This window comes from Rhyacophila brunnea, unplaced genomic scaffold, assembly GCF_057557595.1.
Source record: "Rhyacophila brunnea isolate RB1 unplaced genomic scaffold, BYU_Rbru_1.0 scaffold_19, whole genome shotgun sequence".
NCBI lineage: Eukaryota > Metazoa > Arthropoda > Insecta > Trichoptera > Rhyacophilidae > Rhyacophila > Rhyacophila brunnea.
Window position 1 is genome coordinate 14,191,481 of NW_028232848.1, and position 25,745 is coordinate 14,217,225.

The 25,745-nt window shown below is 35.2% G+C and overlaps 4 protein-coding genes across 4 annotated transcripts; 1 reads left to right on the top strand and 3 right to left on the bottom strand.

Moving 5' to 3' along the window:
* Positions 1 to 502: 502 nt before the first annotated feature.
* On the bottom strand, positions 503 to 3,249 carry LOC147072767 (uncharacterized). The gene is made up of 2 exons (XM_085945702.1): positions 3,238 to 3,249; positions 503 to 1,726 (listed from the first exon to the last, which is right to left on the bottom strand). Exons 1-2 carry the CDS (start codon positions 3,247 to 3,249, stop codon positions 503 to 505), a joined length of 1,236 nt encoding a protein of 411 aa, XP_085801828.1.
* A 3,864-nt stretch (positions 3,250 to 7,113) lies between these two features.
* OXA1L (OXA1L mitochondrial inner membrane protein) lies at positions 7,114 to 9,098 on the bottom strand. The gene has a single exon (XM_085945788.1). The coding sequence runs from the start codon at positions 8,926 to 8,928 to the stop codon at positions 7,684 to 7,686; it is 1,245 nt and encodes a 414-aa protein (XP_085801914.1). The 5' UTR covers positions 8,929 to 9,098; the 3' UTR covers positions 7,114 to 7,683.
* Positions 9,099 to 13,905: 4,807 nt separating this feature from the next.
* Positions 13,906 to 14,322, bottom strand: LOC147072769 (protein CFDP2-like). The gene has a single exon (XM_085945703.1). It carries the CDS (start codon positions 14,320 to 14,322, stop codon positions 13,906 to 13,908), a length of 417 nt encoding a protein of 138 aa, XP_085801829.1.
* A 5,792-nt stretch (positions 14,323 to 20,114) lies between these two features.
* LOC147072770 (RNA polymerase-associated protein CTR9 homolog) lies at positions 20,115 to 24,258 on the top strand. Its single transcript, XM_085945704.1, has 3 exons — positions 20,115 to 20,282; positions 20,513 to 20,633; positions 24,194 to 24,258. The coding sequence occupies exons 1-3, from the start codon at positions 20,145 to 20,147 to the stop codon at positions 24,256 to 24,258; spliced, it is 324 nt and encodes a 107-aa protein (XP_085801830.1). The 5' UTR covers positions 20,115 to 20,144.
* Positions 24,259 to 25,745: the final 1,487 nt, after the last annotated feature.

Consider the following 25,745-nt stretch of genomic DNA (forward strand, 5'->3'; position numbering starts at 1 on the left):
GGCAGTGGTCGAGTTTATCGCCTCTCCACGTAACACGTAGTTCTCTTTTGGCCTCTTTGTTCCGAAGATGAAATGCACATACTTGTGTTTTCCGTGGGTTCGGTTTGAGGTGGTTGCTCTCGTAGTACACTGAGAGTTTCTCCAACGTGGCGGATAGTTCATTTTCAATATCTTTGAAAGTCTTGCCTTTAGCTGCTACGGCCGTATCATCCGCGTAAATAAACTGCCTTGTACTCGATAGTGTTGGCTGGTCGTTTGTATAAATATTATATAGGGCTGGAGCCAGCACACTTCCTTGAGGCAGGCCGTTTTTTTGGGATCGCCATCGGCTATTTTTACCATGTAATGTTACAAAAAAACATGTATTTTGCAGAAATGTCCCTATGAGCGTCGTTAAGTTGAGATCGCCGGTAAGTTCATAAAGTTTTCTCAATAACTTTTTATGATTTACCGTGTCATATGCAGCGGTAAGGTCGATGAATACTACGCCAGTTATTTCTTTTCATTCATATCCGTCTTCGATATGCTGTGTTAGATTTAGAATTTGTCCACAGCACGATTTTCCAGGCCTGAAACCAGCCTGCTCTTTGATTATTTTTTCATCCAAGAAATTTGAGATGCGATTAAGGATCAGTTTAAAAAGATGGCATAGTAGCGAAACCGGTCGGAAGTGCTTTGGATCATTTGCTTCTTTACCTGGTTTAAGAAGAGCAACTACCCGTGCTTTCCTCCAGATTTTGGGAATACGAAAAGTTTTTACGCATGTATTGAACATTTGTAGTAGCCATTGCAGAGCTTTGGGTCCGAAATGTTTAATTTGTTCTCCTCTCAGTTCATCCAATCCGGCTGCTTTGTGATTCTTCATATCTTTTATGACGCTTTCTACCTCTGACAATGTGAGGGGGTTTTGAAGAAAGTTGTTTTCACTTATTTCGTTTCGTATTCTAACTTTTTCCTTCGCAACGTTTTTGTCTTTTTTCCTAGCCGTTTTTCCATTGATCAATAGTTGGTGGGCGATTTGATTTGGCGTGACTACCGTAGTGATTTGAGGTGGACTTGTCGAGTCGTTACTGAGGTTTTTTATTACTTTCCACGCTTTCCTACTGTTTTGTTTCATGTCGAGGTTCTCTACCAGATTGCACCATTTTTCCTTTCGTGCCTCAGATATTGCTTCTAATACTTTTTCTCCTGCTTCAAGTGTATCGTCAGCAAAAGGGTCTTCTTCGTAAAGTGCCTTATATCTGTCTAACAGAGGTTTTGTTTCAGATGACATTCCTGGAATATACTCAGTTCTGCACCCCCTTGGAATATTCTTCCTAGAGATTCTCTTTGTCGCCTCAATGAATTCATCATAAGTCTCTGGTAGTGGCTGCAGGTTATCTACTGCCTTATCGAGATCTTCCTTGAACATTTCCCAGTTTGCTTTTTTGAAGTTAAACTGTCTCTTGAATGGGACTATGGTTGGTTTAATCATTACGTTAACTTCACATATGATAGGCCTGTGTTGAGTTCTCGGTATAGGGTCATGCACTTGCTTTGTGCATTGAGCAGATATCTTTTCACTTATGAATATATTATCAGGGTTGTATCCTTTCCTCCACCTGCCGCTGTTGAAAGAGGCTGGGAGTTTTGGGTAGTGGATAAGTTGAAGTCCTTTGGTTTCTGCCCATTCTTCCAGTGTCACTCCATTTTCATCTGTTGTACTGTATCCCCAGGTTGTGCTGTGCTGTGACAGTTGAAATCACCAAGAACAAATTTTATGTCAGATGCATTAAAATTATTTGGTTCTTCAAACTCAAAAGTTTGCTGCGGGTGGTTTGTATACGGATGTGACGCTGCAGCGTGGGAGTTCAATGGTCAGAATTTCGATGTCATTTTTATCTGAGAATGCAGTGGATACTATGCTGGTGCCTGTTTTTACGAAAATGGCACTGCCGTACTGGTCGTGTGGCCTTTCAACGACTAATTGCAATCCTTGTACATAGGGTCTATGGTTGGTTGGGCCTCTGTGGGTTTCTTGGACTAGTAAGATGTCGCAGTCAGTTTTCTTACAAAGTGCAGAGAGGATTGTCTCCTTACATTTAGATAGGCCTTCGATATTAACTGAAACTGCCACAAAGGTTGGTCCTGAAAAGGACCTTTTATTTGGTTTTGTTTTCATTTTGTTCATGATATTTTGTGATTCCGGTGTTGAAAGGATTGGCCGGCTGTTGGTCTGCCGTTTTCAGGGGACGCCCGATTGGACTGTATATAACTAACATCATAAAACGATAGCTACATCTATTATTAAGTAATTTCAAATTTAAAAGAATCAAAATATGATTAAAATTTTTTGATTTTCATCATGTCCTGCATCCTGTAACACCGGCGCCGATAGGGTGCGATGGGTTAAGTCACATGTGTTTTGTGAATGGCATCTAAATCACATAGAAAAATTTGACGAGTTGTAGTCGCACTGAGTATGTATGTGAAAGTTAAATTATATTGTTGTTGTGTGAAAACTTTATTCACTAACAGTATTTTTAAAATGATTCAACGATGAATCTGCCTCCATAAAGTATTTTCTAAATCAGAATTGACAGTCATTTGATCCGCCATTTTGCGAATACTGAATGCCGGAATTACGAGCCTGCATTGTATTTTATAGCATAATATATTACTACTAACAGCTGTCTATAATTTTGTAAATTTATTTTAGATTCAATCAATTTAATATTCTCATTTTGTGTTGTTCAAATCAAAGTCCCAGTTTTTGATGTCTCGAACATATTAGTTTTATTTTCTCCGTAGACATTAATTTAATTAAAATAATGCTCAATAAGTGATGAATATTATTACTATCACTGTTAGATGTTCCTTCACTTTATGATTTTATTGTATATCAATGTTCTCACGTACAATTAGATGAATGGTTTATTGTTATCAAATTTAATATTTTTGTTGTTGTCGAAACCATACAACTGTTATGTAAAATAATGTGTTACCATAAATATAATATTATACATGTCTGAAACGCACAATTCCTGTAATTATAATGTAATATAAAAAATGTACTTTTCCTGTAATAGTTCGATGATAAAAAAAATTTTGTTTCCTTAACAAATTACATAGAAACTTTACTATCAGCATTTGGTAATTTGGCTTTTATTATTGTCCGACTCTTGAGGAAAAAGAAATGACACTTTGATCGATACAAATTGTGAGAAAAATTTGCCAAAATATGTGTCAAGAAATTACCATTAATGTCATTCTTATGTCGCTATATCATAAAATCTATCAATGGCACTTCAATACAAATTGAGCCTTAACCATTCTTGCACAACCAAGCAGGTCCATCGCAGCCCCCCTTACTTTGTTAATCCAGCGGAGCCGTGATGTTTCCATAATTTTTGTAACCAGTGTGTACGGTATATGGCGGACATGTCCTGCTTCTTGAGCTACAGCAGTTTAATGTGTATGAAGAGTCTGAATGTAATGTAAATGTTGTATGTCACTAATTCATTTTGTCTTATTCTCTAGATTCTCCTTCGTGCTGGGGTCCAAAAATCGTTTTCAGATCATTTCTATAAAAAGGAATTCAATGTTCCAGCTGTTCTCACAGAAATTTGCCATGCTTCGTTGTTATTTGATAACTAATTTCAGGAATTCATTTTATTAGGTGTCATAATTTTCTAGGTATTAGACGTCATTATCGTAAAAAGATACGTAATTACAATGTGTATGGCAAGAATTACTCACCAAAAACCAATAAGTACATCATGTCTTCTAAAATAATTGTAAGATGTACATACAGTACTCTCTCAGTAATCTGCCGCTCGATTATCCGACAACTACTATAATCCGCCGTTATTTTTACTAGTCAATATCAGAAAATCAAGCTCTATAATCCGCCGGTATTCATATGTAAAATTCAGTAGTCCGCCGCGTGCCTATATCAGCTGTTCGCTGTCGAATATAACTTAGCCAAAGCATGGAACAACCTACCGGGATGAGCAATAATTTGATCATGAAAAAAGCTGTGGCCCTCCATGAATTAAGATAGTGAAAACTGGGAACCGAAAGACTTAGTTCCATTAGAAGAATCGATTCAGAGGGCGACTGAAAACTCAGAGCTAACGTGCAATGTTTTAGAAGAATGGATAGCAGAAAGTTCTAAGGAGTATGCGCCACTTCTAACTGAAGGAGCTCATAAATACATCAAGAGGCTTGGATTCTGAGGATGAAGGCAATAATTGTCAACCGACCGCTCATACAGTCAAATCAGATGTACTAGCCGGGACCGACACGTAACCATTAAATGGGCAGAGGAAAATAATGCAACCGTAAACACATTCATCATGTTGCATAAATTACGAAATGACATAATCTTCGAACAATATTCAGAAAAAAACAAACACTGAACAAATGGTTGCGTTAAGTGATTTACTGTTTAATATGTAGTTAATAAACTTAGTTTATGATTAATATGTATTATTTAATACATAATAATTGATTTTGATCATAAAAAACCCGTAAGTTGCTAGTACAAATTTATCAATAAAAACTACTTTTACGAAATACCTGTCTTAATTTTTACAATATTTTGTATTTATGCACTATAATCCGCCGTTTTCACTAATTCCACACTTGTCTGGTTTTTGGGGTGGCGGATTACTGAGAGAATACTGTATATATTTTACATATAGAAATAACCTACAGCTTATAATATGTTAAACTGGAACATGACACCGATCAAATTAAAATGGTATTTTCATAACGGCTAGAGATAAAATAATCCAAAAGATCAATAATTATTACATGACATGGAAGGTTGTCCTCCCCTACAATTCATTATTGGCGAGGCATTAATTTGAGTTAACAGTTTGTAGCTTGAATCAAGTTACCTCAACATCTCTAATATAATAGAGTTCTTAGACTGTGAAACTAGCCACAATGTGAGTATTGCAAACCACTAACTCTCCAAGCCGGCGCATTTTAAGTTATAGCAGAAATTAATTTTTATCTTGGCATTGTGAAACATGACATTAGTTTTCGTTTTTTAAAAATAAATTGTAGGTAATCATGAGTGTGAATGGTTTTTTTTATGATCCTCAATGATTTGCTCTAATTGTATGTACCTACTATTGTGAAATTTTATCATAAAATTGTCAAATTATCTTGTGTAAACCTAGGAATAGTAAAATGATGCATTGTTTTATTATAAATCTAATAAAGTATACTAATTTTTCATATTAATTGTATCATTATAATATTAATCAGCGTGAAGATACAAAAATGGTTCTGAGACACCTGTTTTCAAAACAAACATCTCTAAATCATGTTATGGAGGAATTGCAATTTAAAGTTTGACATGGCCTCTAAAATCAGGCACAATGCTAATTTCTTTGCACTTTATGTGCATGTTCTATTATATTGGATGACCTTGAATTTTTTTCTAGCATATGTACAGTAAAAACAAAACAATGATTCGGTTCATGGATTGTATGCTTACGAATACGTATACCGTTGTCAGCGCTACGGGCACGTCGACTGCCAGGTAATTAGTAGCACTAGTAGGGCTTAACATCCGCATACACAGCATTGACCAACCGAATCATTGTTTTGTTTTTACTGTACTTCCATTTTTTTATAAAATGTACACATCCGTTGTTAACTATAAATACCTAAATTATTGACTTACCAACTTTTGGCAGTAACCCGTTGAGATACTCGGGGTTCCGGCGGCTAGCTCAGGTGTCCATCGAACCCCGGATTCACAAAAAAAGATATTTTAAATTGAGGAGAAATTAAATGAAACCACGTCTGTCTCGTGCGTAACTTGGTATTATCTTATATTTTACATTTTCTTTACACGTTTACATATTTTGTTTTAACAATAAGTTTCGCAGGTCCGTACATGTTGGAAAAAGGACGCTCACTACTTTCTTTTTCTTTTTCAAACTTCGAGTAGCCACGCCGTCCAGCAAAAAGGACTCTCGTGATTGGCCAAATTTTATTGCGTGAGGTTTTTGATTTGACGAATCACGAGGACCACCCCGGCGCAGGCGCGTGGAAATTTGAACGTTGCCGGCAAGCGCGGCAAAATTTATTATATATGAATAAGTACTTATATTTAATCTTAAAATTATCTCTTTCATCCATCATCATTTATACTTTAAAATCTATCTTAATTACACCTCCGCCCAGTAAGTGATTTTCACGCACCGGACCAAGGCCTTTACTCATGAATAAAAAAAAATAAAATTACGTAGTTGAGCAAGGAATCAGATTAGATGTTTTATGAAGCCGTTTCTAGAGGTCAGGGTTACGTTTCGACTTATGACTACTAAATGATTATTTTACACCGGGAGAAGCCCGCCTGTAACAGGGGTGTATCACCGTTTAAATATGATTCTTTCAAAAGATATTGTTTATAAATGAATATAACTACTTACTGCGGAAAAGGGGGGGGGGATCCTTATGCCAACAGAGAACCTAGTGGAAAAATACGAAGCTTGCAATTAAGAATTTTTTTTGATAATTTACAATTTCAACTGTATTAATAAATATGTATCTGAAAACATAAACGATATATATAAATAAAAAGGATTTCAAGTTATACACATTTATATTATTTTTATAAAAATAGATGTTTTTTAAATGTAAAAAATATTAGAACATGAATTAGTCAAAAATCTAAACGTTAAAAAATTGAAAACTTAAACTAAATTTTAATAATAAATACAATGACATTTAAATTGAATAAATATGACATAAAATATAATGTGATAATAAGATGTGACCCTGCAACAAATTCACATTTTATTACAATAATTCTAAGTTTATCTTTGACTTAAAAAAAAAATCTTTTTAATGTTTTCAGATATTATTTATTAATACAGTTGAAATTCTAAATTATCAAAAAATTTCTCAAATTGCAAACATCATATTTTACGCTAGGTTCTCTGTTGGCATAAGGATCCCCCTTAAGTATATTATAATTTCGGACATGTTTACATGTTCAGCGCAGTGTACGGATTAATACTTAGATGATTAAATTTACTAAACATCTACTGAAGTTTCTGAAAATAAAAACAGGTAGATAGATAGGTACACATAAATAAAATAACAAAACAAATTCACGTAAATTTATTCACTTTGACATACTGTAAAATCTCTACATAATAATTATTAATCTAATTAAATATTATGTAAATGCGTCCATTTAGGTCAGATTGTAGCTGCGGAAAATATAATATTGTATTCAATTGAATTTATTATATGTAATACCATATTGCATTGATTATAATACACATGTTTTTTTTTGTCTTATTTTGGTATACCTAGTACTTTTTAAACAAATGTGACATCACTAACACCCTCTATGGCGCACAAGATATTTTATGGTCTTAGTCTTCGAGCTCTTGAGTTAAAATGTGATTCAGAAAAATTAGAATTTCTGAAGAAGAGAGACTTGATTGTGATGTTACATATTATTAAAGTACATAAATAATATACTTACGGCATCTCTGTAATATTATTTTATGTTGATTTATTCTTATTTTATGATTGGTGTTTAAAAATAAGGGTGTATCTTATAATTGATGTAATACGGTATGGTAGATGTTCCGTAAAAAGATTGTATCTACGAACTAGTTGTGTAATTTAACAAATATTCTATACTATGAATATTATTTTACAACTTTACTTGTTAGCTTTCTTAGCTTCGATAGCGTTTAACATTTTTCTCGGGTCGGTCTTGAAAGTTTTCACTACTGGCCCTCTACCCGCTTTGTTGAACATCATTTCATCCAATTTCTGTCTGTCTTCCATCTCTTTGGAGATTTTTAAATTATTCCAGGAGTCTTTGGCTCCGGCTACGAAGCCTTTATTGGGTATCGGCAGACTGTCGGGATCGTGCTTGATCAGTTTGGGTATTTTAAAGTAATCGCGTACACTGGGAATTTTCAATATACCGACTTGGACCAGCGATATCGTATTTGAAGAGAACCAGTACATCAATATAGCTCCGGGGAAGTTAATCGTGAAAGGAATCATCACGAGGGGCAGTCCTTTGAGGACATACTTCATCATTTGCATATTCTGGCCGACCATACGCCCTCCGTCGATACCGAGTTGAATTGTCAAATATAAAGTGGCGCTAGTGAGTATGGGCAAGAGATAATAGGGATCTGGGATCGTTAAATCCGTGAACCAAAATAGGCCACCGTTAGAAAAACTTTCAACAGGACAGTTTGCCATGCCTCTCAACCCCAAAAAGAATGAAACAAAGAAAGGCATTTGAACAAACGGTACTAACATATTCTTTAACGGATTTAGTTTTTTTTCTTTCATAAATATCATCATCTCCTGGCCATATCTGGCAGAGTCCAATTGGTTCCCTGACTGGCGCGCGTTTGACATTTTTAGCTGGAGGTGCTGGATTTGCGGTAAATGGTTATTCATGATAGCGCTGTTCCTTTGCGCGAGTATAACCAAAGGAAAGACGATCGTTCTGACGCATATAGTGCCTACCATTATGGCACCCCACCAGGGTAAATCGAAACTTATGTGCAGGTATTCTAGGCAATTCTGTACTAATCCGACTGGAGAATATCCACCTAAACCCAAGCTCACCAACGTCGGTTCCCCCGCGGTGGCTATTTCAGCAACGTTTTCAAGAGCTAGAGGCGGTTCAGGGATATTTCCCAAAGGCGGCGGCAGAGTATTTTCAACTGCAGATGAAACAAAGCGCACCTCAGAGGCAGATTTAGCCGACATCCATCTGGCTTGACACACCGCATATTTGTAATTACGTGATTTTCCGTGAATCAAATGATAATTACGTCTGACGGATAGTGACTGATTGACTGGTGCTAATCTAACCTTAAATGTTTGCGGTATTCTTACAGCCGCAACTTGACAATGTCTTCCCAGCACACTTAACATGTCGGCGGCTTATTCAATCAGGTCACTTATATTGTAAATGTTAATATAATTATTATTCAAAATAACATTCAACATTTAGATTTATTTTTGGCATAGCAATCGTGCGGCCATAGACAATATTTCACGCAGCTGCGGAAAATCTGTTGCCATGCCATAAAAAAATAAAGCAGTTTTGCCAACAGTAAATATTGTCGTACACAAAAACATGCTAGGCGGGGACGAAAATAAGCCATTTGGCAGGAAAAACGCTGTATTCTATAAAAATTAAATTGCAAGTATTTATTTTAATACAAAAACAAATTCAATATTTTATTTTTCACCTAGCTATCGAAAAAAAAATGTAAAATTTGAAATAATTGGCTTTATACCTACCTAGGGAAAAAATTCACATCTATTATTTTCCTAGAAACTTATTTAAAAATTGACATCCCTTCCTATCCTATTATCTGTATATATTATGTTACACCGAATATGCGAAATTGACTATTACATGAAATGGGCAAAATTTTGGCTAATTCATGTAATAGTCAAGCCTGTTGCCTTATTCATGAATTAGGTAATTTTTCTGCTGAGTACATGAATTCGAGGTCCATTTACCTGGATCACCCAATGTTAAAACTCTAATTTTTTTTGGGTGCGTTTGTTTGTGCATCGTTAGTGCACGTTTGTGCACGTTTTTTTTTCGTTTGTGCACCTATAATAACCGAAAAATTCCAATTTCAAATTGGGTGTTCCAGCTAAACGTTGGGTCACCCAATGTTGAAATTTCAACTTTTTTTGAGTGCATTTGTTTGTGCATCGTTAGTGCACGTTTGTGCACGCGTTTATTTCGTTTGTGCACGCACATTAAGGGGGTTATTCGCATTTCAATTTGGGTGACCCAGCTAAATGCTGGATACTTGTGTCACTAAACTTATATTTTTTTCAAAATTTAAATTGTAAGCACTAGTGCGTTGGTAGTGAACGTTAGTGCACGATTCTTTTTTGCCTTTTCACCTGTATTCAGCGCGCTATTTAATTTTTAAGTTTGTATGCAAAACCTGACTGCGTGGGTTTAAAAATATTTTTTTTAGTAAAATCTCTTGTCGCATAGCTAATGCGCAATTCTGCATACTTTTTTTATTTTTTTCTCATATAGTGCGTGAGTTATTCGATATGAAATATTTGATGAACGTTAAGTAAAACCATCCAACAAACTTTTTTAATTTTTTATTAGGTCATCAATTTGCCTATTATTGGCTAACGTTTGTGCATGTACTTTTTTTGATTTCGAGATTATATCTTGAGAGATATTATTTTTTTAAATTTAGTGACTTGATACTTGAACCATTAAATTTACCCTAAAATTGTTTTGTTAGATGCATACGATTGAAAATATTTTTTTAAACTTTTAACATGATTTTTAAATTTTTTATCTCTTATATTAAGCTATAAATTTGATTTTGAATGGCCGTTAAGTTTTAACATCAAACATTTTTTTTCCACATTTTTTAAATGCACACCTTTCAATAATTCATTTACATGATTTTTCACTTATTTTGTATTGTTTTTTCATGTAAATTACGCGAAAAATTCCAATTTTTCCATTTTCACTAAGTACCCCGTCAAAATATCCCGAACAAAAACAACCGCATCCGTTTGGAAGATCCAGTCAAAAGAATCTCGCAAAATAGCCAAAACGGTGTATGCTCTCTAAATATTTCGATTTATAATAGATTACTTAAAAATAAATATTTTGTATACACAAAAGTGTCAAAATTTAAAAAAAATCATTATTAAACTTAAAATTTGTCTTTTTATTTATGACTTTGAATGGATGAATGTTAGTTTCATAAGCAAAAACGCTGTAAATAATAATTATAATTACCTACTGTTTTTAACTTATATAAAAATAAATAAGTTATATTACAATAATTAGGTTGGTATGCGTATTTTTGAAAAATGCAATGTATTTTTATGCAACGATATTTTCTTCAAAAGATAATATTGGAATGACATTTCGTCAACTAAATGCGCGGAACTTGTAACTCCGTATTAACCAACTTCACAGAAGGAAGAAAAAACTGTTTTAAAATAAAACGGACTGGTTTAGGAAATTTGAACACTTTTAGTATTTTAATGTTATAAATGAGTAAATCTGGTCATTTTTACAAAATATTTATTAACATAGAATATAGAGGAGTGACATGGTTTGCTTTTGTTTTTTTGAGATTTGAGCTGGGAGTTACAATGTTTGAATTAAAATAAACAGCACCAAGTTTTACAGTATCTATTGCTTGTCTACATTATGTTGGAAAATTCAATAAAATCGCATAAATAGGGGTAATAAGCATCACATAAATGAACAAAATAATATTTAATTCATTTTAATTTTCGAGTTAACTTTCAAATGACAGATTATTATAAAATTAGTGATAATCAGCCACCATACTTGTTTTCAAGAACTGAAGGTATTCTTAGTTATTTTATTTCATGCCTTTCTTAATATAGTTGAGGAAGGCTGCAAAGAATTTTGGTTGCATAATATTACTTTAATTTATTCGTACAGGGACAAAGAGATTGGAGGGAGCTCTTGCTATTCTTCCCCAAAACGCAGTTTGAAATTAATATTTCCATTTATTAGATCCATTATATTGCAGTGCTCGAATATAAGTCATTAGTTTTCCTCCTGGTCGTACCTATGGATTTGTAAAATCTAACACAAATATTTTTTTTATTAAAATGATGGCATAAATATGTAACATGGTATCTTCTTCTTCTTCCACGGTGCTACATCCCGGGGTGGGATTTGGCCTCCTCCACAACCGCTCTCCACTCACTCCGGTCTCTCGCCACACTTCTCCAGTTACCGGATCTTCCTATATGAAGCCAGTCAATTTCTACGGCGGCAGCCCATCTCTTTCTTGGACGGCCTCTGGGTCTCTTCCGTTGGGGTAGCCACTTCGTCATGATCCTTGGCGCTCTAACTTCAGGCATTCTCTTCACATGTCCCGCCCATCGTAGTCTTTGGAACTTACAGTGTCTTATGATTGTTTGCTGTTCAATCAGCTCTTCCAACTCGTGGTTCATTTTAATTCTGTAGTTCCCATTTTCCAACGTGGGTCCAAAGATTTTGCGGAGTATTTCGCTCGAAGACAGCTAATTTGTTTTCCTCGTTTTGAGTCAAGCACCAAGTCTCACAGCCATAAGTGACCACTGGCCTTATAATCGTTTTATAAATTAGAAGTTTACTTCTTCGGCCTAGAATTTTCGACCCCACCAGTCGCTTGCAGGCATGCCAGCATTTATTCCCGGAGATAAGGCGGATTTTTATCTCCTCTGCTGTCTTATTTTGGGTATTTAGGCTGGATCCGAGATACATGAACTTGTCCACCCCTTCATATGCATGCTGTCCTATGACTTTATTCTGCAGCGATACCTGATCGCGTGTGCTGACCATATACTTAGTTTTTGACTGGTTTATTTCCAGCCCAGCGTTTTCTGCTTTTATTTTCATAGTGCCACCATGGTCGATCATCCTCTGTTTGGATCTGCTTGTAATTAGTATCCGTCAGTGTGGTCTTTATAAGCCTTACCAGTTTTAAGGGAATTCCCAGTATTTTTATGCTTTGCAGCATCTTATCCCTATTCAAACTGGCGAAAGCTTGTTTAAAATCAATAAACAGGTGGTGGAGTGTCAGGTTGTATTCGTGTGCTTTCTCCATAGTTTGCCTCATGAGATGGATGTGATCTATGGTGGATCTATTTGGTCGGAAGCCGCATTGGTATTCTCCCAGGATTTCCTCACCATAGATCATTAACCTGCTATACAGTACATATGAGAAAACTTTATAAGCTGTGTTTAGAATTGTGATCCCTCTGTAGTTATCGCAGATTGTTTTTTCTCCCTTTTTCAGAATAGGCACGATTATTATACCCATCTTCCATTCCTCAGGTAGAATTTCTTTTTCCCAAATATTGAGAATTATCTTGTGGATATTTGCTTCCAGTGTAGGGCCACCAGTCTTTATCAGCTCGGCTGTTATCCTGTTTGTTCCAGGTGCTTTATTGTTTTTCAGCGTTCTTAATGCTCTTCTTACTTCAGGCAGAGTAGGCTCATCAATAAATTCCTCAGCAGTGTGGTACAATACTTCTTCCGTTTCCTCATGACCATTATTATAAGCCTGATTTAAAAGTGTTGTGAAATAGCCTTTCCATCTTTCCTTAATGTCCTTCTTTTTGATCAGCATTTGTCCTTCACTATCCTTACAGGAGTTTAATCAGGGTTGATAGGATTTAGTCTTGTAAAATTTTCTGGGATCATTGTTTCTTCTTTGACATTCCATGTCTTGAAGTATTCTCTTGAGCACCAATCGCTTTTTCTCTCGACAGAGCTTTGTTGCAGTTTTTCTCTTTGTTTCCCTTTGTAGGCATTTCTTCCTTGCTTCATTTTTTTCAAACAGTGCTTGCCTGCAATCATCATCAAACCATCCTGCATCTATTTTTGCTTTGTTTTCCCCCAGAATTTCTGTGGCACTCGTGATAACACAGTTTTCTGTATTTTCCCAGTCCACATTCACATCATCGGTTATTAAAGTCATTTTTAAGTTTGTTTCTATAGATTCCTGGTATTTATCCAAAATTTCTTCATCACTCAATTTTTCAGCTCTCCATTTAGTTCTTCTCTGGCCTTCTTTTTTCAGTATTAAGGAGATTTTTTGTTTTATTTTTGCTCTCACCAGGAAGTGATCAGAATCGCAATTGGCTTCTCTGCAGACGCGCACATCCTCCACTGTTGTCGCTCTTCTTTTTGATATAAGAATGTGATCATTCTATTTGGTTGCATGTATTACTTCCAGGTATTTTCCAGGTTCCTTTGTGGATATTTTTATGTTTAAACCATGTACTACTAATTAATAAATTATTTGCAGCCGCTAAAAAGCATAGACGTTCACCATTATCGATTGTCGTTTGATGCAAACTGTGCTGCCCAGCTACTTATTTAAATGCTTCATCTTTTCCAACTTTTGCATTGAAGTCTCCCAAGATAATTAGAGCATCATGTGGGAAGACTATTTCGCAGGCTCTCTGCAGATCTTCATAGAATCTATCCTTAATTTCCTCGGTCGCGTCATCAGTTGGGGCATAAACGTTGATGAACGTAATATTGAAAAGTGTACCTTTCAGTTTAAGTTTACATAATCTCTCACTAATTGGCTCAAATCCTAGTACTGCCCTGCGGATATCAGAGCTGATTAAGAACCCAGTTCCATAGCGACCCTGCGTACCTGCAGATCCACTGTAATACAAAGTGTAGTTTCTCTTGTTTATGAAACCTGCGCCCTCCCATCTTATTTCCTGCAATACAGTCACGCTCATTTTATACTTATGCAATTCAGTTGCAACCTCCTCCATCTTGCCCGGCTGCAACATAGTGCGTACGTTCCATGTGCCACATTGTATATATAATCGTTTGTCCTTAATTCTTTGCTTGGGTCGTTGGTTTATGGGGAGTCCGGGGTTCGTAATCAGAGTTTTTTTTACCGTGTTGGGTGATTAACCCTACGACGAACCCTCATCCTTTATCCGGGCTTGGGACCGGTCATAGCGTAGGTAGAGTCGTTCCCTATTACTATAGGTGGAGATTGTGACATGGTATGGCTTAGGTTTTTCCAGGCTTCTTTAAACGCAGGTTTATAATCAGCATAAACACGATTTTTTTATTTCTCAACCTCATTTCAATTACAGAGCGAATCGTCCAACCTCAATTTGAGTGTGGTCCTTCTCCTTTTTTTAATGTACATTGGTGATATTACGTGGCATTGCAATATTAATTTAATAAAGCATTGGTGAGTACTAAATTTTTTCCTGGTTTTTTTCCCTGCTCCATCACTATACAGAATAGCGGTTTTATAGTCGTCGTCGTCGTAGAAAGAGGCAGAAGAGGAAGAGTAAATTATTGACATATTATTACACTGGAAAGCTAATTTGCAGTAAGCCCACTTTCGACTTCAATCAAAACATTGCAAAGACCATCAATCGTTTTTGGTTGCAGAGAGTAAAATTATGAATGGCAAGTTTTGTTTTAAATTATGCGCTGGACACATTAGATTTTGGATATATCAAAACGCATTGTCTATTGTAAACACATATTTTTCAGTAATTTTGTCCAGATTCCTTTTCCCTTCTGGCGTAGGTATTTTTTCTTTTCTTGCTGAACAAGGTATTTTAGTCCATCTAAATTATTTGTTTGACTGAAATAGTTTTCAATTCAGGTATTCAAATTTCTGACAGACTTCTATACTATGTTTAAAATGTTTATTTGTCCCTTAAAATGGTCGAAATTAGTGTTTCAAAACCTTTTTACAGCTGTGGATTACTGAAATTATTAGAAACGTTTTACGCACCGCTAACATATAAGGAAAACATATTATATAAAATATAATAACGTATGATAGCAGTTAATTTCGTCACGTAAAACCATTAATATATTTAAGGACAAAAACACAATGCTCAAATACTTACAGTTGCACAGGTTTTTATTAAAATTTTAGCATTAGCATTTGGACGCCCAAAAATTGCGGACCACGAGAAAACTTTCTGAGGACCACTGGTCTAAATTATACATTGGCATCATTTAATATACAACCAAGCCAGGGCTCGAAATAGACCGGAACGCACCGGAGCGCCGTTCCTGTTCGTGAAATTCTAAAAGATGCCGTTCCGGCTCGTGGATTCTTTGAAAATTGCGTTCCGTTTCGTGTTATTGAGATAATATTGCATGTAGGAATATAGTTCTTAAAGTTGTAAGAACTGATTCGTGAGAATATGTTAGTTTATTTATTAACGATTAGTCCTACAAGGTCTACAATATAATATAGGCTGTTCGGTTTTCAGATGTGCTCCAAATTTGTAATTATTTACCCTTACAAGCAGGGCTGAATTTACAAAGAGGGCTACAGGTCAGGGACCTAAATTTAGTAGGTCTCCAGAACCCGAAAAATAATGTGAAATCACAAAAGAACCTTGCAGCGAAGGAATACACAAATATACGAGCTTCTAGAATTTTGAAGATAAGAGCCCAATTCTAAGAAAATTGATGAAAAATAAGTGATTTTGCAAAAACAAACAAAAAATAATATGAAAAAACCATTAAAAAAATAATTGAAAAAACCAGGTTTTAGTATTTCTCTGTATCCATCTTTCAGAATTGGCCTTGTTTCTCTTATGAATGCCGGATTTATCTGAAATACCATCTGAGATATTATCTGGCACCACATAGTGCAAGACACAAAAACAAGTCATTATCTTCCAATACTGGAGTAATATTTTTTGTGTTAAATATAATAATTGCTATAGGTACTATATAATTATTATAATACCATTAATATTGATAATTCCTAGTATGTATCATCTGCAAAGAATAATATTTTCCGAATTAGGTACCTACCTACTCGTACCTATTTTAATAACAACTGTTGTTTCACTATTGTAAAAAAAAGTTTTTAATTTTTTTTTTTCAATTTTCTAGTAGGTTTTTTAAACGGAATACATAGTTTTCAACTGCACCACAGTGGATCAAATAAACAGATGTGGATGGTTCAATGTCATCTTGCCGAGATAATAATATTATGTAAATGATTGTCGGTTCGTGATTAGACTGTGGTTCTATATCATTTAGTGTACTTAAAACTGTTGAATACCTACATAGGTAGTAGGTACATCAATATTATTGTATATTTGCATAGTAGAAGCTGTTACCTTATGGCAGTGAAATTTAATGCTGCTCTGGTCTTTTCATTTTCTGATGTTTTAAAATAACTCCACAATATTGAAACAAGTTATAATTTTTGGGGGTGTCTTCACAGCCTTTCTGGTGTTTATCATTTTGAAGTGTTTGTATTTTTCTTCACCAATAACTTTTTTTAAAAAATCACAGGGAATAATTTTGGTTCAAGTTTTTCTGTATGAAAATGGAGACCAAGCTATACATATCAACAGACGACGTAATAAAATAATGACTGACACCATATTTTATCAACCAAAAGTTGAAACGGCCAACTACTATGCTATGACCAATTCATAAATAAAGCACCATATCTATGTATTAATTAAATACATAGAAATAGGTATGTACCTACATATTATACATATTCGGCGTAAAAACCTCAAAAATGATAATCATGCACGACTATTGCCACTCGATTACTAATGGTAGGTAGGTACCTACCTATCATACATTTTTTTAACTTCAATGTGACCTGTATGGGCATTGGTTAATATAATCGCTGGCAAGCTATATTATTTCGTCTAGGTATCTTATAGGTTCAAAATGCTTGGGTGACTAGGTACAATGAAAAAATGGCGTTGCGAAAACCTTTATAACATTTTGTAGTCTTGGGACATCTCTCAACAGCAGCCTCAAAATGATTGATTCCTTGCTATAATTAGAAGAGAGGCGATCTTCCTGTTTTTTTATCTTCACAGAATTATTAAACTCATTATTTCGTTCTTCCAGTCAGCTTTGAACGTAATATTAGATTGATTAAGGGCATTAAGGCGAGATATAGGTACCTAGGTACCTAACTTGCCGACAACACCGAGTTGAGTCTTTATTTTAATTGAGGCTTTTCAGCGATTAGGAATGCAGTATATGTATGAATAGAATAGTTACCTAAATTATAATAATACTTATATTATAAGTACCCACATATAATTTGATTTTTTACGGCGTATTGAAAACCTGTGTTATTAAAAATCTATAAACCTTATAGAGATAGGTACCTATCTTCTTCTTATTGTGCCATCCCCTAGCGGAGGTCGACCACCATCAAGGCGATCTTATCTTTGTCGTCTGCTACCCGGAACAGTTCGGTGGAGCTGCACTCGTACCAATCACGGAGGTTCTTAAGCCACGAAATGCGGCGCCGTCCTCTGCTACGCTTCCCATTGATCTTTCCTTGAATGACAAGTTGGGGAATGCTGTATATGTGTCCTCTCATAATGTGGTCGAGGTATTGTAGTTTCCTGGTTTTGATACTACTTAGAATTTCTCGGTCCTTCCCCATTCGATTGAGAACTTCAACATTTTTTGTCACCCGGTCAGTCCAAGGAATTTTGAGGATGCGTCTATACAGCCACATCTCGAAAGCTTTAAGTCTCCGTGACATCTCTTGGTTTAGCGTCCATACTTCCATGCCATAGAAAAGAATTGAGAGCAAATAACAACGTACCATACGCAGTCTCAGACCTAGGTTAAGATCTCGATTGCTAAGGAGGCGTCTCATTTTGAGAAAGGCGCTCCTTGCGATCTCAATTGTAGTTTTTATTTCCTGAGACTGGTCCCATTTCTCATTGACCCATAATATCGTTGTTAGGCAAAAAATACAGCAAATCATTAATAGGTAATTAATAATTATTATGCTGTGTTATAATATGAATCATTATTTTTTACTGTTTATGTGTTAGCAGATCTAAAAAACTATAACGAAGTGATCGTATACTATTTTAAGCCTTTAACTTCCAAGTCGTATTTCTGATATAAATTTTATAAGCCCCACATGCCTATACGCTGAAATGATTCATTATTTTTCTATGTTACTTAGAGAAGCTTCATACATCGATTGGCGTAGGCCGTAGCGTATCGTTATACCTTACAATAGACAAAGGGTTAAGTTGACGATTATTCGTTATAAGAAAATGTAATATATTATGAATTTTGCAGCAATGTGAAAATAGATTACGGCAAAGCAATAATTACTTACGGGGCATCCCAAGTTTTTTAATGCAGCTCGAAGACGGTGAATTCCCATAACACGGGTAAGTACAGCGCAATTATTTTTTCTCTAGTAGCTTAAAATGTAATGACGTCATTCTTTAGTTCCTCGTACCTACGCCTGGTCATGCGACTTCGAAACATTTTGATTTTTGATAATAGTGTAAAGATAAACCATCACTTATTTTATAATAATGTAGTGTTTTGAATGTATAGTTTCGTTATAATTATTACATTGAACTAGCTAAAGTTTTGTGATGTGATTTTACTTCATTTTATGACATGTGATTAACGTAGGTAACCAATGTCGTTTGCCTAATCTAAATTGTTTTTAGGTGATCGAAGTTGGATCCTGAACAATTATTACCTACCGCATGAGATGAAAAAAAATACTCAGTATTCTTCGCCTAGAGAGATCCCACTTATCATCTGGGTCAATGTCAATGTTGGCGTAAGTAGTAAGTACTTATAAGATTTTACGCATGGAATGTAATGAAGTTAGAATGTCACCATCAATTTCCTAAGGTAAACAATCTATTGTAGAAAAAAAAACTATCAATTATAATCTGGATGGCGAACCCTTTTGAGTAGGTATATTAATATTTTACTAAATAACTACATGAATACTTTTTTAATCAATTTTTATGGGTAATGATTACTCTCTGGTGTTTGCTTTTCTCCATCGCCAACCACCACGTCTCGACACACATAGTCGAGCGTATACCATGGTGTACCGAACATTGGGCGTTTTTCATAGCTGTGCTAAGAGTGACACCTGTAGAATCTTCCCGATATCTCGATTGGCGTGCAAGAATGCATGATTTCTAGTCCAATTTAATCTATTATGGTCATGCCTCAATGAAAAAAGACCTTGCTAATCATATTGCGTTTCAAACTTTTTGAAAGAAATAGTGCCCCATAGAAACCAAGTTACAATAACCGAGCCGGTATTAAAACTTTCTCGTTTGTATACATTGATATAAGTACCATGATAATACACCGTTTCATACAAAATCACAATATTAAAGTGGGCAAGTTTTGCAGAATAGGTCAGACATCTTTCAAAAATCTCGAATAATCCTTTTTTTGCAATGTGGGTAAAGTTAATATTTAACTACTTGCTACAATATAATATAATATATATATTAGCGTTTTGGAAAGAAATGTACAACAATAACCCTTATTGCGATGTAGGCAGGGTTAATTTTTCAACCACATTTATCCACATTTTTATGTCCAGAGAGAATGATATTTGAATGAATGGATGGGACCTGTCGGATCTTGATTTCTATTAGCATCGTTTGCGAGGGTCCTTTCAATTTTTCAAATTGCTTATTCTCATAATGTTTGTATTCTATACAGGTGCCGTACGTAAACAAAAAGAACTGATGACTTCATTAAAATCTTGGATGCGGGCCGCACTGCGGCCAACATCGATTATTCTAACTCGGAGAAAGATCAGATGCGGTGCCTGGACATGCTCGCCACATACTGCGTGCAGGAAGCTAACCATGAAAAGAATATAAACATGAAACGGGATCTGTTCACCAAAGCCACAAACCTATACACCACTGCCGACAAAATCATCATGTATGATCATGTAAGACGATACCTACCCACTTGCATTACCTATTTTATTCAACCTAGTCAAATTTTGTTCAAATTTCTTTATATATAATAATATGAAGTGAACTTTACAATTTACAAGTTCAATCCATTCACAACATGACTTGGAAAAACAAAATGAAAACAACTGATTTTTCATTATACAACAGCCGAATTTACTTTACCGGCGAAAATGCTGTACATCTGTATTTTTTTTTTTTGCAGAATCTTTTGGGCCGAGCATACTTGTGCTTGTTGGAGGGTGATAAAGTGGTGGACGGTGGATGCGCAATTCAATTTTGTGATGAATCAATCTTCCAACAACATCCCCTCGCTGTTCTGGAAAGTGTGCATCGCTTTCAATAAAAAAGACTACCGCAGCGCGCTCGGCTTCTACAGGGAAACTCTGAGAACCAACCCCAACCGCCTGGCTGTTCTCCGTCTCCGTTTCGGCATGGGCCATTGCTTTATGAAGCTAAATAATCAGGATAAAGCAAGGTTTGGGATACTTACATTGTTTTAAATATTTTTCACAGCAAACGTCAATCTGTGAAATGAGAATATACTCATCTCTCATTTAAAATAGTTCAATATAATAGTTTAAATATTCAGTTAAAATGAATATCTAGAATTTTTCAAAATTAAGTTTGCATATTTCATCAAAGATCCATTAATTCTCATGTTTTTTTAAGTTTTGTTGATTTACGGATGAATGCCATGTGCCAAGTGCAATTTTGCATTATCTATCTTATATTCAAATTCTAAATAGTCATGGCTCATGACTCTGGATCCAATTGGTAATGCAAGTGGCTAAACATCCATTTCTCATAAAAAAAATATTTTATATTTAAAATATTTTTTCCAATGAAAAACCATTATAGTGTAACAATAATTTAACCCTGATCATCCACAGATACGATTTCTAGTGCGCATGAATTACACAACTGATAAACATTCTACGAATAATGTTTGCTTTATAATAATTATTGACCTAAGAATAAGGCCGTATGTTGTAGCTTAACCACTGGGAAATGCCAATAAATATGGCGTATTTCAAAAAATAGTACCTTATTCTTAGGTCAATAATTATTATAAAGCAAACATTATTCGTAGAATGTTTATCACATTTGAATGGTCAAAGACATAGCTTATAATTAGTATCTTTAGAATTATCTTCAAATGTGTTAATCGTGCCAATTTTTTAATAATAAAATGCCTAATTTTTGTTAAATTTGGGATCACAAAGATTATTAAATATAATTTTTTATCGTAAATATGTCACTATATAATGTTAACATTAATTTTACTAATGGTTTTGTAAATGCGTTTAAAAAATAATGAATCTAAAAAATATTAATACCACTGCACATGGATGTACCGAAATATGACTATATTCTAAAACATTAGAGCGAAAAGTTTAAAAAAATACTATTTTATGTAATAAAAATACTTTATGCAGTCATCAAATGTTTAAAATAAATATAAAGGATAATAAGGCTTCAAAATTATATAAATAGACTAGCTGACCAGGCAAACGTTGTTCTGCCATATAAATTATTTCTAGTGAATATTTTGGTTGTTAAATAAAAAGTAATGAATGTATCGTAAGTGTGTGGGGATGGGATCTATGACAGAAAGAGGAATAGAGAACTGTAGACGATGACCGCCGATAAAAACAAAAAAACATCAACCATTCATTTTCTCAATTCAAAATGAGTAATGATGTTCATAATGAATGAATTACCTGTGACAGGATCTCGTTGTTTAATGTTTATGCAATATCCGTCTTGTCCCTTCCAGAAAATTAGCGGATATTGGAGAGCGTCGTATGAACGGTGTGTGTCAGCGATGAACTCCACATTATTGTTTCTTCTTCGAATCACGATTTCTCGCGTCGATGTGCGGTCGCCAACCATGATTCCAGCAATGTCGTCAACAAAGGTGCATTGAATCGACGCACGTGCTCTCCAGCTGGTGTTTTATCAGGATTGATGACAATAGCGTGATTGTCACTTTGCAATTCGTGCATGTGTGCCTTGAAGAATTTCAATAATTCATTGTGCTCATTCAACAGGGCGTCCAGTTCGCCGACGATGCGCCTGGAAATAGGCGAATTGAGGCCATTGTAGCCGCAACGTGCATCCACATGATTGATGTCCTCACCGCCCATGAAGTAGATTTGTAAAAATTTATGTGGTTCCTTTGGCATTGGCAGCAATGAGCCTACTTTGTGGTATACTTGGCCTTTGATTTTGAACGTAGAATGGAATTGTTGACCATTTGCCGCAGTATTGTGAACTATTTCTGTTGCTCCGAACGAAGTCATTTGGAAGCATGAATTGAATGTACGAATGGACTTCAGGAACAGGTTTGAATCTGGAACCGTGCCGATGAGCAAGCCGTTCAATGGTTCTGGTGGTATCTTAATTTCTGGTAGTTGCACTTTTCCTGATGCGCAACACATCCCGACTGACTCATGTTTGAATTTGAGCGCATGACAATGGGGTCATTCTTTGTCCATAGCACCAATCAGCACTTTCGGATGAGCGGAATATTCAATATCTGGCTCGTACTCGAATGCGAGACGAAGGAACAAAGCGGATGTAAATGTTCGATGTACTTGTTGGCGTTGTCGGTCATTTGCTCTGCGTGTGTTAACTACGAACCGGCGCGCTTGGCTCCGTTCCAATTGTCGTTGTTGATTTCGTTCAGCTCGTGCCTCTTATGATTGAGATGCACGCAATTGCGACATGCTTACACGCACGTTTTTGTTCTTTTGTTGGATTTGTTCGTCTGTTCTTTCTGCTCTACTATTTCGCATGTTTGTTGCTTTATTCGTTCGACGGCCTAAATGGCCCCCCTTGCGTCTTGCTGGCATTGTGCACTGTAATACACGCACATAAAAATAGATAAATTAAAATAAATCGTACAAATTTTTGCACGCACTGCGTTGTGATATGCCGAATGAATTTCAAAATGACGCGACGCTTCTCTTGAATTCTTCTCGGACGTAGCGCCATCTCTCATTCAACAACATAAATAATTTCGTTCCGTTTGAAATACGAATGACGATTAAATTTGTTCATTCAAAAATAATAAAATCGCGATTAAAAAATGGGAGGGTGGGGGTAGGAGGGTTAAAATTTGAGGTTATAGGTATTTTTTTTATACCAAATAAAAAAAATACAAAAAAAAAATTGTCAAAAAAATAAAAGAAATTTTTTCTGGATAGAGATACCCTAATCACCTAGCGGTATGAAATATACTTGTTGACCTATTCTCATACCTAACAAATATACATAAAAAAATTCATAAAAATCGGTCGAGCCATTTCGGAGGAGTTCGACCACAAACATCGTGACACGAGATTTTTATATATATAGAGATTATCTAAAACGTTTAAGGAATGTCCAGGATTATGCTCTGAATATACCTAATAGGTTGAGCAAATGGCTGACATCCATTTCTCCTAAAAAACAAAATCTGTCAATACAAACCTCTACTCTGTGGAGGCCCATATGATCCTATTAGGATCGGACATGGTCGAAAGAAAAAAGAAAAAGAATACCATAAAAGCTCCATTTTTACCTACGCTGAGCATGTGGGCCGTTAAGTCTGTAAAGAAAACATGAAGAAATTATATGAACCTATAATTATGTCTGATTAATAAAATTACATACTTAATGTAAATATTATGATATAAATTTCATATATCACATGAGTATGAAATGAAATTTATGAAGAAAAGAATAAAATCCTTTCTACATAAATTTTAAAAAGATCTCATTGCTCCATCTATCTAGTAATCATAATAGTAATTCAAGAACCTTGTCTATCCGCTTAATTCAGCAGGGTGAAAATTTTTCTCAGTTCAGTTCATTCAGTTGTCTTGTAATTTGTTTTCAGGGTTACGATCCAAGTCCAATAACAACACAGAGAATCGGGGGTTGTGTGCGGAGAACTGTTACTAACTTGCACGAGAAACCGCGACCAGGCTACGCAGTTTGCACTTTCTGCATTTGTCCTGCCGCAATTTGGCCTCGAGCAGATGTATATCATTTTATCGAGGGGATTCAGAGAATGTATGTATATTTTATATCATATTTGTATAGGCGTACAGTTAACAATATATTTTTTACTGGCCCTACAATCCGATGTGGATCTCGGCTGCCTCATGAAGAGGTCTCATAACAGATATTTTTTACAAGAAATATAATTGATCGTTTGCTCAACCTATTGGGTCCACAGCTTAACAGTTGATATTCCTAAGTAATACACGTGATTTAAGAATGTAAGTCTTCATTGAAAATATTTAACTTGGAACAGCCTCAGTAAAATACCCATTCGAAAAATCTTGGATCTTCTCAAGCTGACTCAGCTGGCATGCGATAAATCTAGGGTTGATTCCCATGTCATGTTCTAACATTTTTATCAATTAGGTTTGTTTCTGAACCTGTTTCGAGTTATGTATGGAAGATTGATGAATGTTTCATTGTTAAATCTTGTGTAACATCTTGAAGAATCTATAATTTAATTTAAACTATTAAAAAGTACTAGTATGTCAGTACGAAAATTCGAAGAGATCCTTATGCTATCTATGAATCAAAATTTGTATATAATAGAATATGACCTGGTATTCACCACTTAAGAAAATTGCTTTACAATAATTGTTTTGTTCACCCATACGCACTTGTGGCAGGCCGCTGCGGCTAGCCGGCTTACAAAAAACGATATGCGGCCTGCCGCAAGTGCGTATGGGCACTAAGCTTTTTATCAAGTCATCATCATCAGCCGGGGTCGATCTACAGTTGGATGAAGGCCTCCCTTAGCTTCCTCCATTTTTCTCGGTCCATAATTCTTTACTGCCACATACATCCTTCTTCTTGGTCGTTCACTCATGGCTGAGGATCGTGACCACTTTTTAATTTTGCCATCCAACTTTATTGCTGAGTTTTTTCTTATTTTTTTATCAAGTATGAGGACTGAATTTTATGTTCTAGTCTATATTATTATAATGTTGTAATTATTATTGTTAATACTGTATGGTGGGCGAATTTAAATAATTCATGCAAAGCCAATGTATAAATATATTAAGTTGTTTTATTGTATTCAACAATTATTCCTTCACTGGGCCTCCCAATGTTTCAAAAATGTCATAAAGGCTCAACCAAAGAACTACGAGATAATAAAAATTCTTGGATCACTATACGCTAAATCTACCTTTCAATCTTAACGAGATGTAGCTCGTGCACATCTCAAGAAAGTCACTGATCAATTCCCAGATGACATCGAAGCTTGGATTTAATTAGAGCAGTCTGATTTGCAGTTATATCATCCCATTTTTTATTAATATACAAGACATAAACTTTCATTTTTAAAGATATAATAATTATGTATAACCATCTTAGTCATTTTGTCATCTGTCTTTGTTTCATCGTTGATACTAGATAGATCAATA